Raw genomic sequence first — 15,401 nt, forward strand, 5'->3', positions numbered from 1 at the left:
TCTTCTGTTTTTACCGTTTCTGGCTGATAAATTGTGGGATTGTGTCTGGACTAAACACTAAACCCGATTTTTTTTCTCCAGTCCTCATCAGATCTCTGCAGCCGGTCGACTTCAGAGTTTTGATCGAGATAAAAATATCTCGTTTCTCCTGAAGGAGCTCGACGCCCTGAGAGAGATCAACAACAAGGTGAATAAGCACAAACAGTGATTTCATATTCTGACTCTGGTGGATGTAGCATCTGAATCATTTTTGTTTTATAAAACAGTTTGGACAAATTCTCCTCTGATAGTGTTCAGTTCCGGTTCTGTCAGTTTGTGTAGAGCTGTGATGATGTGTCATCTTGGTATTTTGCGTTTTACAAGTGTTAAAATATGACAAAATTAGAACATAGTTTTTCCACAGAGAGAATCATGTCTAGTAGATGATGCTGCCACCACCATGCTTCACGTCATTGAAGGAACTAAGACCCTGATAATTTCTGCAGCATCATTTTCTGCTCTGTAAAAAAAGACCAAGGTTACACATCTTCACAGATGGACACAGAACAAACTGACAGAACTGACCATTATTAGAGGAAAATCTGAAAGACTCACAAACAACCAAACTCTGAATGCTGCAAACTGCTTTAATCAATTAAATTTGTCCACAATTATGAAAAAATGTCTAAAATACTGGAAGCTGGTCCAAAATGATTCCAGAAATGATGGAAAACATCCATTAAAAAGTGAAAAATCTGGACCCACCTCTGTATTTCAAGGACCTGCAACTTTATAAATATTCATAGTATGACAGTAGATCATTAAATACCGTTACTGTAGATCAAGAATGTCAGTGGAACTTTTTCTCAGATTTGGTTGATTTTATGATCTTTAGTTAACTTCTTTATGCAGGTTTCAGATCCAACAGTGACTTTATACATACAGTAAATGTTGTTGAGATGTTTGACGTTGTTGTGCTTCAGCTGCAGGATCAGCTGATCCAGAAGGAGAAGGAGCTGCAGAGGAGGGAGGTGGAGGAAGATCTGAGGGAGGAGCAGAGGGAGGCGCAGCACTGGGGGAGGCCTGCAGGTGAGGAGGGGGGGAGGCGACGGTTTACTCTCCTCTTAATCAGATCTGATCCAACCTCCACTTCTTAAATATTTGAATATTTTCCATGCACACTGTTTAATACCAACACACACACACACACACACACACACACACACACACACACACACACACACACACACACACACACAGTAATTAAAACAACAGCAGTGGTAACGAGGTAACAGTTAACGAGGCAGCTGTTAGTTTAACAGAACAGTGTGTGTTTGTGTGTGTTTAACCAGCAATCACACTCGGATGTGATGTTGATTTAACTGAGCTGTGTGTGTGTGTGTGTGTGTGTGTGTGTTACTGTGAGTGTGTGTTAATGTGTGTGTTTGTTTCTGTGAGTTTAATCCAGCAGGATTATCACGGAAACAGAAAGTCTCCGCGCAGCACATTTATTTTATCTTCGCTTGTGTTTCTATTAAAAAAATCCTGAAGAGAAATAACGGACAGAAGTCTCAAAATGAATTATATTCCTTCCCCATCTGAGGCGGAAAAGTTAGAAAATCTGAAGTTTGTCGATGTCAAAGGCATAAAAACACACAGACGCTGTTCAGATACAGTGAAATAACATGTTGGAACAGTTCAAGCTGTGGATTCAAATGACGAAACAGCAACAGATTCATGTTTTAGTGCTTTGGAAGCTTGTCTTCAGTAGTTTTATTGGAAGTTTTGAGATTTACATGACTTTACGTCTTTGTGGTTGTCTTTGTTTACGTTAGTTTTCTATCTTTTTCTAGTCAATTTGAGCCTCTTTGTTGCTGTTTCATGGCGGCTCTTGGTGTCTGTTTTGAGTCAATTTGCTTCATGATGTGAAGCATGGTGGTGGCATCATTTTGCATGTATTTGCTTGTTTTTGTATCTTTTTTAGTCAGTTTTAGTCTTGTTTTGGTTACGTGGTGTGTCTTTGTGATTGTTTTGCATCTTCTTCTGCACTCAGTCTCACCTGAGCTGTGGTCCTTTCTGTTATAACAGCTGGAACACACACACACACACACACACACACACACACACACACACACACACACACACACACACACACACACACACACACACACACAGCAGTCATAATTGGTCATAATGATCTGTGCTCTGATTGGTCGGTCAGTCTGAGTGGAAACCAAAACTCACTGATGTTTAGTTTCTACTGGTTTCATCCTCACTCTGACTCCTTGTCTCCTTACCTCCTTATCTCCTCGTCTCCTCAGCGGTGTTGGAGGAGGTGCTGGCGGCTCAGAAGGACAGAGATCAGGCTCTGATGTCACGACTCCTGTTGGCCAATGAGGAGAGAGACGAAGCTTTGCTTCGAGCTCGACGACTGCAGCAAGCAGCTGAGTACGAATTCATCATGTTCTGTTGTTGAGTAACAAGTTAAGAGATTAACAGCTAACAGAAACCATGAAGAACCACAGGTCGAACCCTGCAGAACCCTGATAGTGTGTCAGCTGGTGACATTTCAGTTGTTATTTCTGTAAGAGAACCTAGAGAACCTGAGTTAACTGCAGGAACCGACTGATAGAACCTGACATGATGAGTTGTCAGTCTCTGTTCTCCATCATTAACAGCAACGACTGATCAATAACCACCAACAGACAGCTGTTACTGAGAGCAGCAGGTTGGTGTGGAGCAGCCGACACAATGTTTGTTTGTTTGTAAACAGACCTGGTGTTGTTTCCTCTGAGGAGAATCTGTTTATTCATTTATTTACATGTGAAACATGTTTACTGTCTGCTGAGGGAAGAACACAACGTTCTACTGTTCTACTGTCTGAGAAGAGGAACACAACGTTCTACTGTTCTCTTCTTCTACTGTCTGTATTGCAGGAACACGACATACCATTGTTGTGTGATTCTACTGACAAAGGAACGCAATTTTCTACTGTTCTACTGTCTGTATAGAGAGGAACACAACATTGTACTGTCTGAGGAAGGAACACAACGTTCTGCTGTTCTACTGTCTGAGGAGGCAGGAACACAACATTGTGCTGTGCAGCTGTTCTACTGTTCTCTTGTTCCTCCGTCCGCTGGGAGAGGAACATAGCATATTGCCATTGTCCTGGTTTGTTGTTTGGCTGTTTTGCTGAGCATGTAATGAGGAAACACTGTACTGTTGTTCTGTTGTTCTGCTGTCCACTGAGAAAGGAACCCAACATTCTCCTGTTCTCCACTTCCCCAATTCTCCTCTTCTTCCTCCTCCTCGGCCTTGTTAAGGGCTGTGAAATGAGCTCTCGTTCTCTTGGAGGAGCCAAATAGAGCAGAAAATCTAATTAGAGATAATACCCCCTCCCTGCTGCCCCCCGGCCTCCCCCCAGGATGAGAGGGTAATTGATATTGGAGGCCACAATCCTTTTTATGAGGGACGGAATATGGAGGAACATGTTCCATCTGTCAGGACTCAGAGTGTGTGTCGCTGCTGTGTGTTAATGTGTGTGTTTTCCTGATGGAGCCTCCTCCATCTCTGAAGTGTGTGTATGAATAATGTGTTTGTTTTTCTCTTTATTCACGTTTTATTCGTCAAACACACAATCAGCTGCACTGATCTTCCTAATCAATCACTTCTGATTAGTTCTGGATTAATCAGCTGATTGTTTGATTTATTAAAGTGTTCTGAGATCCGCAGTTTCCTGTGAGGAACCACGTGATAGATTATCAGAATATCTGCAGAACAATCAATAACTGATGCAGTTCTAGAGTTGAAGTTTTCAACTCTTTCCGTGAGACAAACAAGAGATCTAGTAGAACCTTAAACATGATGAAAACACAAACAGGAGATCCTTCAGAACCTTAAAAATGATGGGAACAGGACAGAAGATTGTGGAACCTTTAGCATTATAGAAACACAAACAACAGATCCAGTAGAACCTTTAAAATGGTTTAAACACAAACAGGAGATTCAGTAGAACCTGAAACATGATTGAAACAGACTTAAAATCATGCAGAACCTATAACTTGATGGAGATCCTGTGGAACCTTTATAGTCATGGAAAAGTGGACAGGAGATCATGATGAAAATACAGAAATGAGATCTTGTAGAACCGTTAACATGACTGCAACACAAACAGCACATTCTGTAGAACCGTTAACATGATCCTAACATGGATACAAAGGTCCTGTAGAACCTTTGCAATGGTAGAAACACTAACAACTGATTACGTAGAATCTTTAATGTGATGGAAACACAGACAGAAGAACCTGTAGTACCTTAACAATGGTAGAAACGCGAACAGCAGATCCAGTAGAACTTTCAATATGGTGGAAACACAAACAGGAGATTCTGTGGAACCTTCAGAATCATGGAAATTGAACAGCAGAATCCCATAGAACCTGAACAATGATAGAAACAAACAGAAGATGCTGTAGAAACTTAACAATGATAGAAACAAACAGAAGACGCTGTAGAACCTTAACAATGATAGAAACACAAACAATAGATCACATAGAACCTTTAATGTGATGGAAACACGGACAGAAGATCATGTGGAACCTTTAACATTATGGAAACACAGACGACATCCTTCAGAACCTTTAACATGATTGAAACAGACTTACAATCATTTAGAACCAAACAAACAGGAGATCCTGTGGAACATTCCGAGTCATGGAAGGAGGACAGGAGATCACGTCGGACCTTTGACATGATGAAAATACAGAAATTAGTTCTTGTAGAACCTTTAATGTGACAGAAACACAAACAGAACAACCTGCAGAAACACTGACATGATCCTAACACGGATAAAAGATCCAGTAGAACCTTTAACATGATGGAAACATGAACTGAATCTTCCTCTTTACATACTTTGCTGTTCTCCTGTTGTTTATTTATTGGTCAGGTTTTTATTCTGCTGCAGTTCAGTAACGTTGTAGATTGTGATGTTCTCAATTTCTTCCTTTTAGTTTTGTCATGGATGAAGTGAAACCGTAGTTTAAAGCAGATGTATCTTGATTTTGAGGACCTGAGAACGTCCCTCGTGTCTCTGAATGTTTTTTTGTTTTCCACGCTGCCAGTCTGAAATGTTCCGTCTGACATGTGAAACTTGTGAAGTGATGAATGCTGTTATTCTGGCTCGGATCATCTGATCCTCCTAATGGCGGGCGGCGGCGTGTTTCCGTGGAGGTGTGTGGGAGTGTTAATGACGCCGGCGCTGCGAGCCGAGCCGAGCCGGGCTGAGCCGGGCTGGATGGGCTGTAAGCAGGGTGTTAGAGGAGCTTTATTGGAGGCGGCCGGTCTTTCATTACCTGCTGTTCCCTGCAGAGCGCAGCCGCCTCGGCCACCTTATTACAGTTTATTACAGCAAAACAGCAGCAGGCTAAATGAAAAGAGCCTCCCAGGAGGAGAGGCAGCAGATCAGCCCGTTACCAGCTGCACGTCCACCTTCCTGACGGCTGTCACTGGGAGGATGGAGCTCCTGAACGGCAGACGCCCTCGCAGCTCTGCCATGAATTAAAATGTCGGAGAGTTTCGGGTGGACTTCGGGGAGCGAAGGACGAAATTACTGCACAGCTGCTGCAGCCACGGCGCTCAGGTCATCTAACGGCTGCTGCAGAGGTCCAGCTTTAATTTGGTCGGAGGCAGGAACACGGGGGGCCCGAAGCTGCTGCAGAGCCCCGATTCATCGCCTCACCTGTTCCTCAACTTACACTTTATTTAAGAATATAGAAATAAACACAGCAGCAACTGAAACTGAGAGCAGAGACAGCTTTAATAGAGTAAAAGTACAGAGCAGCAGGAAACTAATCAATCTACAGAAACACAAACATGGAGTTTGTTGTGATTGAACACTGAGCTGCTCATTACAACTGACTGATGCTAAAACTACATTTAGACTCTGATGATGAGTGAATGATAATCTATGAATGTTAAACTCTGCTGATTAAACTCAACTAAACTTAAATAAAGCAGAAATCTGAAGGCCTGTTAGTAGTTACCTGTAAAGGTGTAGGTAGGTACAGATGACATTGTAGGTAGTTGTTGGTCTACTAGTAGTAGTAAGAATATCCAGTAGAACTTTAAACATGATGAAAACACAAACAAGAGATCCTTCAGAACCATAAACGTGATGGAAACAGGACAGAAGATTATGTGGAACCTTTAACACAATCGGAGAAGAACAGGAGATCATGTCGGTCTTTTGACATGATTTAAATACTGAAATGAGATTCTATAGAACCTTTAACATTATGGAAATTGGACAGGAGAGTGTAAAACCTTTAGAATCATGGAAATCAAGCAGCAGATCCAGTAGAACCTGCAACACAATAGAAACACAGACAAGAGACATTGTAAAACCTTTACCTCGATGGAAACACAAACAGAACACGCTGTAGAACCTTTACAATGGTAGAGACACAAACAGGAGATTGTTTGTGGAAACACAAACAGAAGATCACGTTTAAACTTTAACATTATGGAAACACAGACGACATCCTTCAGAACCTTTAACATGATGGAAACAGCTGTCAGATCATTCAGAACCTTGAACTCCACAGAGACGCAAACAAGAGAGCCTGTGGAACCTTTAGAATCGTGGAAGTCGAACAGTCAGATTGTAGGTAGTTAGCCATCAAGTTGGAGGTAGTAATAAGTCTGGTTGGAGGTAATTAGATGTCAAGTCGTAGATAGTTGGCAATTAAGGGGTAGGTTGTTGGCGATCAGGTTCTAGGTAGGTACAGGTCAGGTTGTTAGTAGTTAGCAGTGGGGTTAGAGGTAGTTACCAGGAAGGTTGAACATAGTTATCATTCAATTTGAAGTGGGTTATTGGTCAGGTTGGAGGTAGTTACCTGTCAGGGTGTAGGTAGTTACTGGTCAGGTTGCAGGTTGTTATCAGTGAGGTTGGGGGTCAGTTTGTTGGTAGTTACCTGTCTGGGTGTACTCAGTCACTGGTCAGGTTGTAATGAGTTATCAGTCAGGTTGAGTTGGTTACTGGTCTGATTGTAGGTAGTTGGCCATGAGTTTGGAGGTAGTTAATGGTCAGGTTGTAGGTGGTTAGTGGTCAGGTTGTAGGTGGTTAGTGGTCAGGTTGTTGGTACTTTTAGTAATCAGAGATCAGATCTACTGATGTTTCTATACAGTTTATACACAGAGACTCAGTCTAATACAGAAATGCATGCAGAGATACTGACTGTGTCCTTGTGTTTTTTCAGGTCGGACAGCTTTAACCTGGAGGACACTGACCTGGTAAAAACACTCACCATGTTAATGTTGACAGTTTAATCTCTGATCAATGATCTGATCAGCTCTGTGTGTTTCTGATCGTCAGGACATTGATGAGCTCATTCAGCAGGTCCATGACGCCGACTCCGGTCAGGACGTCCACCAGTTTGGTTCAGTCCTGGTCGAGCGCCTGCGGTTGGCACGGCAACGACGGAATGACATCACAGCCCAGGAGATGAAGGCAGTGATGGAGGAGAGAGACAGATCTTTTGTTAAGGTGAGTCTGGTGTATCTTTGGAGTCATCAGTGGTTATTTCGTACTGTACTGATGAGAACAGACTGGGAGCAGCTTCACATTCATACGATCAGCTGTTGATGGAGCACAAGAACTATCGAGGAATAAAACACACCAGATAGCTGCTGTTTTTAGGTGCTGGTTGTTGAGCTGTGATACACAAGCTGCTGTTTGCGAAGTTTAAACTCCAATTTTTGAACAAAATGCAGAAGCACCAATGACTTCTTTCAGATTAGTTGCTGTGGAGTCAACTCCCAGTAAGTAGATAGTCTGTTCCTCCCACCACCAAACATAACGGACTGATCCTGGAAGGCTTTCATTCTTATGACAGTGTCACAGTTTTCTTTATTCCATTGCACTTTTAAACAGGTTGCATTGATCAGCTGATCATAGTATCTGGTCTGATCAGAGCCACATTCTGATGCTTTTTATTGTTGCTGCTGCAGACAGAACCTTGAGTTTTATTTTTGTGAGCTGTTGGTTACAAACCTATAAACTACTATAAAGTAGAAATACTGACCTGTTATGTAAACTGAACATGCCTAAGTGCAGTATCCAGATCACAGGAGCTGTTATAACGTAACTTTACAAAAATTAAGAATTTCATAGACACTCTGGCCTATTAAACATATTCTCTAAACATAAGGGAACATGAAATAAAAATCACATCATTATTCCACTATATTTTTAATCAAAAATTAGTAAAAATTACCATTTCTAATAAAGTGGTGGCTCTTATTACAATATGATGTCTTTTTTTGCATGTTGTCCAGCCTGTGACTGTGTTGTGAAGTTCTGTATTATTTATTATCACAGATCAGTTCAGGTTCTTATTGACTTAAAGGGTCAGCTACAGCGTAAGATGCAGAGTGTGTGTATACATTTTATTAAGAAGTAACTGGTGGTGACTGAAGACTTGTGTGTCGGTAACTGACTTGTGTTAAAGACTTGTGCTACAGACTTGTTTCTAGTCATTGACTCTCCTCAGTCTGAGCTGCTGAGACTGAATTCAGATGTGATGTTTGAATGTTTTTCCTCCACTTTTCTCACATCTCCACGCCGTCGTCGTCTCTAAGTGGTCTGTTTAACCCGGCTGTTGCGGCGCAGCGCGGCAGCGGCGTGGCGTGGAGCGTCGGCCGGGTTACGGCGGCTCCGGCAGCCCCAACCTCAAATATTTGCGGTTTGAATCTGAACATGAATATTTTGAATGGTGTGAAAACAAAGTGGTGCGGAGACAAATATTGATGCCCAGATTGAGTCGACCTGACGAGCTGACATGATGTTTGCAGAACACCTGCTGTTTACTCACCTGTTTGTCTGCGCTACGTGTGTGTGTGTGTGTGTGTGTGTGTGTGTGTGTGTGTGTGTGTGTGTGTGTGTGTGTGTGTGTGTGTGTGTGTGTGTGTGTGTGTGTGTGTGTGTGTGTGTGTGTGTGTGTGTGTGGTATTTGAATGTAATCTCTCTGCTTATGGAGACGCTGTGCTGATGGACTCACTCTCAGGTGAAGCTGCTGCAGGTGTTTCCTGTTTGGAGAGCAGCTTCCTCAGTTCACCTGGATGACATCATCAGAGAGGTGTGACAGAAGCATCGCCTGATGATCGATTAGATTTGTTCTATTGGTGAAGATTTGATGGTTTTAACAACTGAACAGAAGCGAGACGTCAGGAACAGAGCTGGACTCAAACTGGGGACCAGACTGGTTAGAGACTGATTTGTTACTGGGTAATGTTAGGTGGTTGAGGTTAAGAACTGGTTAAGGACTTGTTTATGGCTGGTTAAGGTTAAGGATTGGTTTAGGATGGTTACAGATTGTTTATGACTGGTTAAGAACTGGTTTGTGATTATTTAAGGACTAGTTTAGGACTAGTTAAGGAGTTGTTGAGGATTTATTTAAAACTGATTAGGGATAGAGCTCTTAAGAACTGGATACGGACAGGTTAGGGCTTGCTAAGGACTTGTTCAGGACAAGTTATGGACTGGTTTAGGACTAATTAAGGAGTCATTAAGGACTGGTTAAGGATTTATTTAAATCTGGATAAGGACTGATAAAGAACTGTTAAGAAGGGCTTGTTAAGGACTCGTTAAGGACAGGTCAAGGACTGGTTTATGTCTGGTAAAGGTTAAGGATTGGTTTAGGATGGTTAGAGATGATTTAAGACTGGTTAAGAACTGATTCATGATTATTTCAGGACTAGTTAAGGAACTGTTAAGGATTTATTTAAAACTAGATAGGTCTAGAACTGTTAAGGACTTGTTCAGGACAGGCTAAAGACTTGTTTATGGCCGTTTAAGGATTGGTTTAGGATGCTAGAGGTGGTTTATGATGGGTTGAAGAACTGGTTTCTGATTATTTAACCCTTTGATGCAGAAAAAATCCAATGGAAAATAGGTATCTCCTGACCCACATTGTGCATGAAAGGGTTAAAGACTAGTTTAAGACTAGTTAAGGAGCTGTTAAGGATTTATTTAAAACTGGAAAGGGAGTGATATAGAACTGTCAAGAAGGGCTTATTAAGGACTTGTTTAGGACAGATTATGCACTGGTTTAGGACTAGTTAAGGAATCATTAACCCTTTGATGCGCAACATGGGTCAAAAGTGAACCAAATCCAATGGAAAATGGGTATCTCCTGACCCGCGCTGGGCATCAAAGGGTTAAGGACAGATTTGTGACTGGTTAAGGAAAGCTTTATTTGAAGTTAAGAAATGGTTAAGCAAGGGGGATTAAGGATTGCCTTATGACTGGTTGAGGATTAGTTTATGGCAGGTGAAGAACTAGTTATATACTAGTTAAGGGTTTGTTTGGGACCGGTTAAGGCCTATTTAGTATCAGATAAAAACAGGTTAAGGACTGAATAAGGTTAAAGATTAATTTAGGAGTGGTTAAGGACGGATTTATGACTGCTTAAGGGGTAGTTTTGGACTGGTTAAGGGTTACTTTAGGATAGGTTACACACTCATTAAGCAAAGGGCTTTTAGGGATTAATTTACGACTGGTTAAGGATTTGTTTAGGACTGGTTAAAGAGAAGTTTAGGATTGGTATATGGAAGGTTAAGGACTGGTTATGGGGTGGTGAAGGATCGGTTTAGGATTGTTAAGGACTGGTTAAGACTTGGTTTAGGACTGGGTAAGTGTTGTGCTATAGCTAGTGATCAATAAAAATGAAATGTTTTGATTGAATATCAGGTTATCAGGATGAACAAATAAACTAAGAATCAGTATCAACCTAAAAACTACCCAAATGAAGATTCACATCAGATAACAATAAAGGTAGAAATGATACTCCTTTAATTAAAACATTACCGAACTAATGAAATAACTTTATTTATACTGATCATTTCGTCAGTTTCATATAGTTTAACTGTGTGAACATTTCTGTAGCAGCTGCTTTATTTGGTCGCTACTAAACTATAATATTTCCAGGTTTAAGCTTCATTCCTGACCTTTAAATATTTATAGTTTTTATTCTCTGATAGGTTACAGTCAGACCTGATGTATGGAGCTGCTCTGTTCTGTGCCGTTCAAAGTGTTTTCTTCAGGTTTTAATCTTTGCTCAGAATCAGTATAAATGTCAGTAAATAATCAATAAGTGCGGCTGATTCACCAGCTGATTAAAAAGTTTAAAGTTTGAAGAAGAAAATCCAGATTTCCGTCTTTCCCCGTCTCCCCTCTGGAGGCTGATTATTATCGAATTGCAGTTCACAGAGTTTATTACCAAAACCTGCAGAGTGCTGGATTTATTACCCACAATTCATCTGGATTCATATACCGCTCTCTGTGGGAGGATCGGGGGGGAGAGAGGGAGACGAGCAGAAATGAGAAAAGATGAGAAGTCTGACTGATGGGGGGATGACAGAGAGAGAGGGAGCGGGGCGATCGAGGGGTGAGGGGGGGGTGGAGCTCCCAGCATGCTGTGCGGCGGGTGGCGGGCTCAGAAGCTCCGCCTCCCCCCCCACACACCTCTCGCAGATCAGAAACCTTCATCTGTTCCCTCGCTGTGACTGACGGACCGCTGTTGCCATGGTAACGGACCTGCAGCAGCACGGCTGAACACCGGTATCCATGGCAACCGTCGTCAGGGGAGCGGAGGAGGGAGCGATGAGGTGGTTCTTCAAAAGTACAGGAGCTGGAAGTTTGTTGGATGAAGCAGCGACCACAGACACCTGTACTACGTCACAACGCAGTACTTCGTGTACTACTCTGTGTACTACTCTGTGTACTACTCCGTGTACTACTCCGTATACTATCGTGTACTACTCCGTGTACTATTCTGTGTACTACTCCGTGTACTGGAACCTCAGCAGCCAATGGGAACGAAGCTGAAACAGTCGGAACATTAAGTCTGTGGTTCTCCTGTGATGGTGTAATTTAACAACCTGAACCCTTAAACCAGCCGGCAGGTTTAAAAGTCATGTGATCCAAAATGATGCCTCCATCAACCAGAAACTGGAAAAACAAACTGGAGAAAATAACGAAACTGAAACTCCACATCCTGATATTTCATCAAAATGACATTTTAAAAATTTGCCAAAAGAAACGTTCCTTTTAACCAGATTCTGTAAAACATTAACAGTTCTTCACTCCTCAGTACAACAGGTTCAGGTGTGACCAGTGTTTAATCAGGTTGAACTGCAGGCAGTGTTTCCACAGACAGACTGAGAAGAAAATCAAACCTACTGGATCAACAAAGTAAAGCAGCATGGCTCTTGTTTTGTACTTTCTTTAGGATGGGTTTTATCTGTTTTTAGACCTGGTTTTAGACTGCTTTTATGCTTGGTTTCAGCTGGGTTTTTCCCAACTTTGGTCTTTGTTTTGGTATAGTTTGAAACTGGTTTTGGACTTGGTTTTGGCCTGATTTTGTATTTGTCTTTGTACTGAGTTTGGTTTTGGTTTTGTTCTGGTTTTAGGCTGGTTTTCGACTAGTTGAGGATACTGAGTTTGGACATGGTTGTGGACAGGGGTTTGACTTAATTTTTTTGCTTGTTTTATACTTACAAGTTGGTTTTTGACTTGGATTTAGAATAGTTTTGGCCTGGTTTTGTTGTGGTTTTAGGCTGGTTTTGGACTAGCTGAAGACTTAGTTTTCAAGTGGTTTAGGACTTGTTTTGTCCTTGGCCTTGTACGGAGTTTGGACTTAGTTTTATGCTTATTTTACACTTACAGATTGATTTTGACTTGGTTTTAGACTAGTTTTAGCCTCGGTTTTGGACTGCCGTATTCATTTTTGGATCATCCAAGAGTCGGACACTGTGGAGATGATGAGGGGGCGGAGCTTCCAAACTACCCTGCGATGACATCACAGAGGTTCAAACACTTATACAGTAGAGCACTCCAGACATGTAGGGATGCAGCTGTACTTGTAGAAATCTTTACACTGTTCACACCTTCACCTTTCTCGTAGCTCCGCCCCCACCGGCCTCACACCTTGCCTCCCCCTCGACCCCCGTCGCCGTCACCCCCCTCCGGCTCCATTAACCCCACAAAACTTACCGTCGTACCTCCGTCCCCGCAGCGTCACCCGGCCCTCCGCCGCTAACCCCCGCCAATATCGCCGCTTCTCCGTCTTTTAACACCCCGCCCCTCTGCGTTAACACCACCCCTCCACGGTAACACCTTAATCCCGCCCTCGCTCCTCCGCCGCGCCGCGCTGAAATATGTTTCAAATGCCGCCGTAATCCTCGGAGGGAGCGACGAAGAGAGCGAACACTCCACGCTGGAGGATTCCTCTCCTCCCCCCCGCCGCTCGCCGATCCCTCGCTCCCTCTCCTCATCTCTCAGGGATTATCTCGCCCTGCAGCCGGGGCTTCTGGGAAATATTAGAAAAGAGGGGGAGGGCCGTCCCTGAGCGCGCTCAGTCCCTGCCTCCCTGTCTCAACCGTTCTCTCTCTCCGGCCGGCAGCTGCTGCTTCTTATTGAGTTAATATCAGGTAATTACAGGTTATTAAAGCTCCCCTGCAGCCGCACGCTCCGACAGGAAGGTTGTCGGTTTGATTCCTGCAACCGAGAGGCTCTTTAAAGGAGCATCTCGCTGTTTTAATCACCTGAGCTCGTTTAGGGAAAGTCACCTGTCACCGATGATACTGAAACAGCAATAAAAAAACACAAACTGATGAGTTAAAGTTGTTATATTCCACATTCTGTCATTTTTATTGTCACATTCATCACGACAAACACACCTGAGATGTAAATGAATGAATCTGAATCTGCAGTGAAAGTCAGTGTGAATGTTCTCATCAGTCTAATTGCTGGAGTTTGAGGCCATGACATCTTTCTACCAGCTGAAACAATGGATCAATTTAGTCTCTGGAGTCTGCAGCTGTGACACTTTATTAACAGCAGAAATAGTGGATCAGTATAATTGCTGGAGTTTAGAGGTGTGATGTGATATTAGAAACTGAAACAGTGCATCGGCTAATCGCTGGAGTTTGAGACTGGGGTGTGTTATTAACAACTGAAACAGTGGATTCATCTAATCTCTGGAGTTTAAGGCTATGACATCTTACTACCAGCTGAAGCAATGGATCAGTTTAAACTCTGGAGTCTGCAGCTGTGACACTTTATTAACAGCAGAAATAGTGGATCAGTATAATTGCTGGAGTCTAAAGCTGTGACACAGTTGTGTATCGGTCTAATTGCTGCAGTTTGAGGCAGTGATGGTGGAAGCAGTGAACTGGTCTCAATGCTGGAGTTGATGGCATGACATGTTACTCAGGGCTGTCATGGTGCATCAGTCTAACTGCTGGAATTTAAGGCCGCAGTGTGTTATTGACAACTGAAAGAGTGGATGAATCTAATCTCTGGAGTTTGAAGGTGTAACACATTATTAGCTGATGAAACAGTGGATCGGTCTAATTGCTGGATTTTGAAACTGTGACATGTTAATATACCCTGAAATAGTGGCTCAAACACACACACACACACATACACATATTAACACAAATATGTAGCACTGTCATGTCTCTGCTGATCAAACCGATTGGATCAATAATGGCCAATCGTCTCTGTCTGCAGTGTAAACATCTGGAACAGGACCTGCTTCAGGAGAGAGAGCAGCGGACGAGCGAGGTAAGGGGGCATTGCTACACTGTGGGGGTGTTTCTGCAGTGTAAGGGATGTTTATGTATTGTGGAAACAGTTTTAAGCTTTGGGGATGTTTCTGCTGTGGGAGGGTATTTTTACACTATGGGTTCATTTCTACACTGTGGGGACATTTCTGCACTGTTGGGATGGGGCAATTCAGCACTTTGAGGACATTTCTGCACTGTAAGGAACATTTCTCCACTGAATTTTTTATTACTGACCAAAGAAGCAAACAATCGAAACAATACTCATGAAATGATGATAAGTGGCAGTGCAAAGACAACACTGAACTTAATTACTTCGGTTTTACTTTTTTACGTTGCACCAGTTAATTGTTTTTTCTGTTGTATTTTTTAGCTTATTTTGTTTCATCTGTGCGTTATGGATTTATTTATTGAGGGATTAGTTTTTTCTTTTTTTTTGTTGATTACTGACAAAAATATTTTTTAGTTGTTTAGTTGCTCTGTGTCACTAATGAACACAGTTTCAGTCTGGCGTCAGACTGCCAGTTGAATCAGTAAAACCTACAGTAGAATCTGCAGCTCCGTCTGTTTTCTGCTGCTGAAATAAATTAAATTTTGTTATTAATGTAGCGCTGCTGCGTTTTTCCTCCTGAAGCCTGTTAATTAGGTTGGAGGACTCTGGGGGGATTAGAGCCCGGAGAGCTTTTTAATTTCACAGAGAAACACCAGCAGCTGCCGGAAAATCAACGCCAGACAGGCAAAGAGCCGCTGCAAAACCCAGAACTGATACCCGAAACCAGAACTTTAAACCAGACCTTCAG

General features: G+C 42.4%; 1 protein-coding gene and 1 long non-coding RNA gene across 3 annotated transcripts in view; one reads left to right on the forward strand and one right to left on the reverse strand.

The window, feature by feature from the left end:
• Positions 1-15,401, forward strand: part of mipol1 (mirror-image polydactyly 1) — a 63,881-nt gene that overhangs the window by 26,446 nt on the left and 22,034 nt on the right. For both annotated transcript variants that reach the window (XM_023282119.3, XM_055006131.1), the window contains 6 exons: positions 82-187; positions 963-1,068; positions 2,301-2,427; positions 7,233-7,266; positions 7,349-7,519; positions 14,549-14,602. In XM_023282119.3, coding sequence (XP_023137887.2) covers positions 82-187; positions 963-1,068; positions 2,301-2,427; positions 7,233-7,266; positions 7,349-7,519; positions 14,549-14,602 — 598 coding nt within the window. The remainder of the gene's footprint in view (positions 1-81; positions 188-962; positions 1,069-2,300; positions 2,428-7,232; positions 7,267-7,348; positions 7,520-14,548; positions 14,603-15,401) is intronic.
• Positions 5,774-13,234, reverse strand: LOC118471132 (uncharacterized). Its single transcript, XR_004848358.2, has 4 exons — positions 13,028-13,234; positions 9,033-9,089; positions 7,281-7,432; positions 5,774-6,337 (listed from the first exon to the last, which is right to left on the reverse strand). It is a non-coding gene; the product is annotated as an uncharacterized LOC118471132 (long non-coding RNA).

Source organism: Amphiprion ocellaris, chromosome 20 (assembly GCF_022539595.1).
Source record: "Amphiprion ocellaris isolate individual 3 ecotype Okinawa chromosome 20, ASM2253959v1, whole genome shotgun sequence".
NCBI lineage: Eukaryota > Metazoa > Chordata > Actinopteri > Pomacentridae > Amphiprion > Amphiprion ocellaris.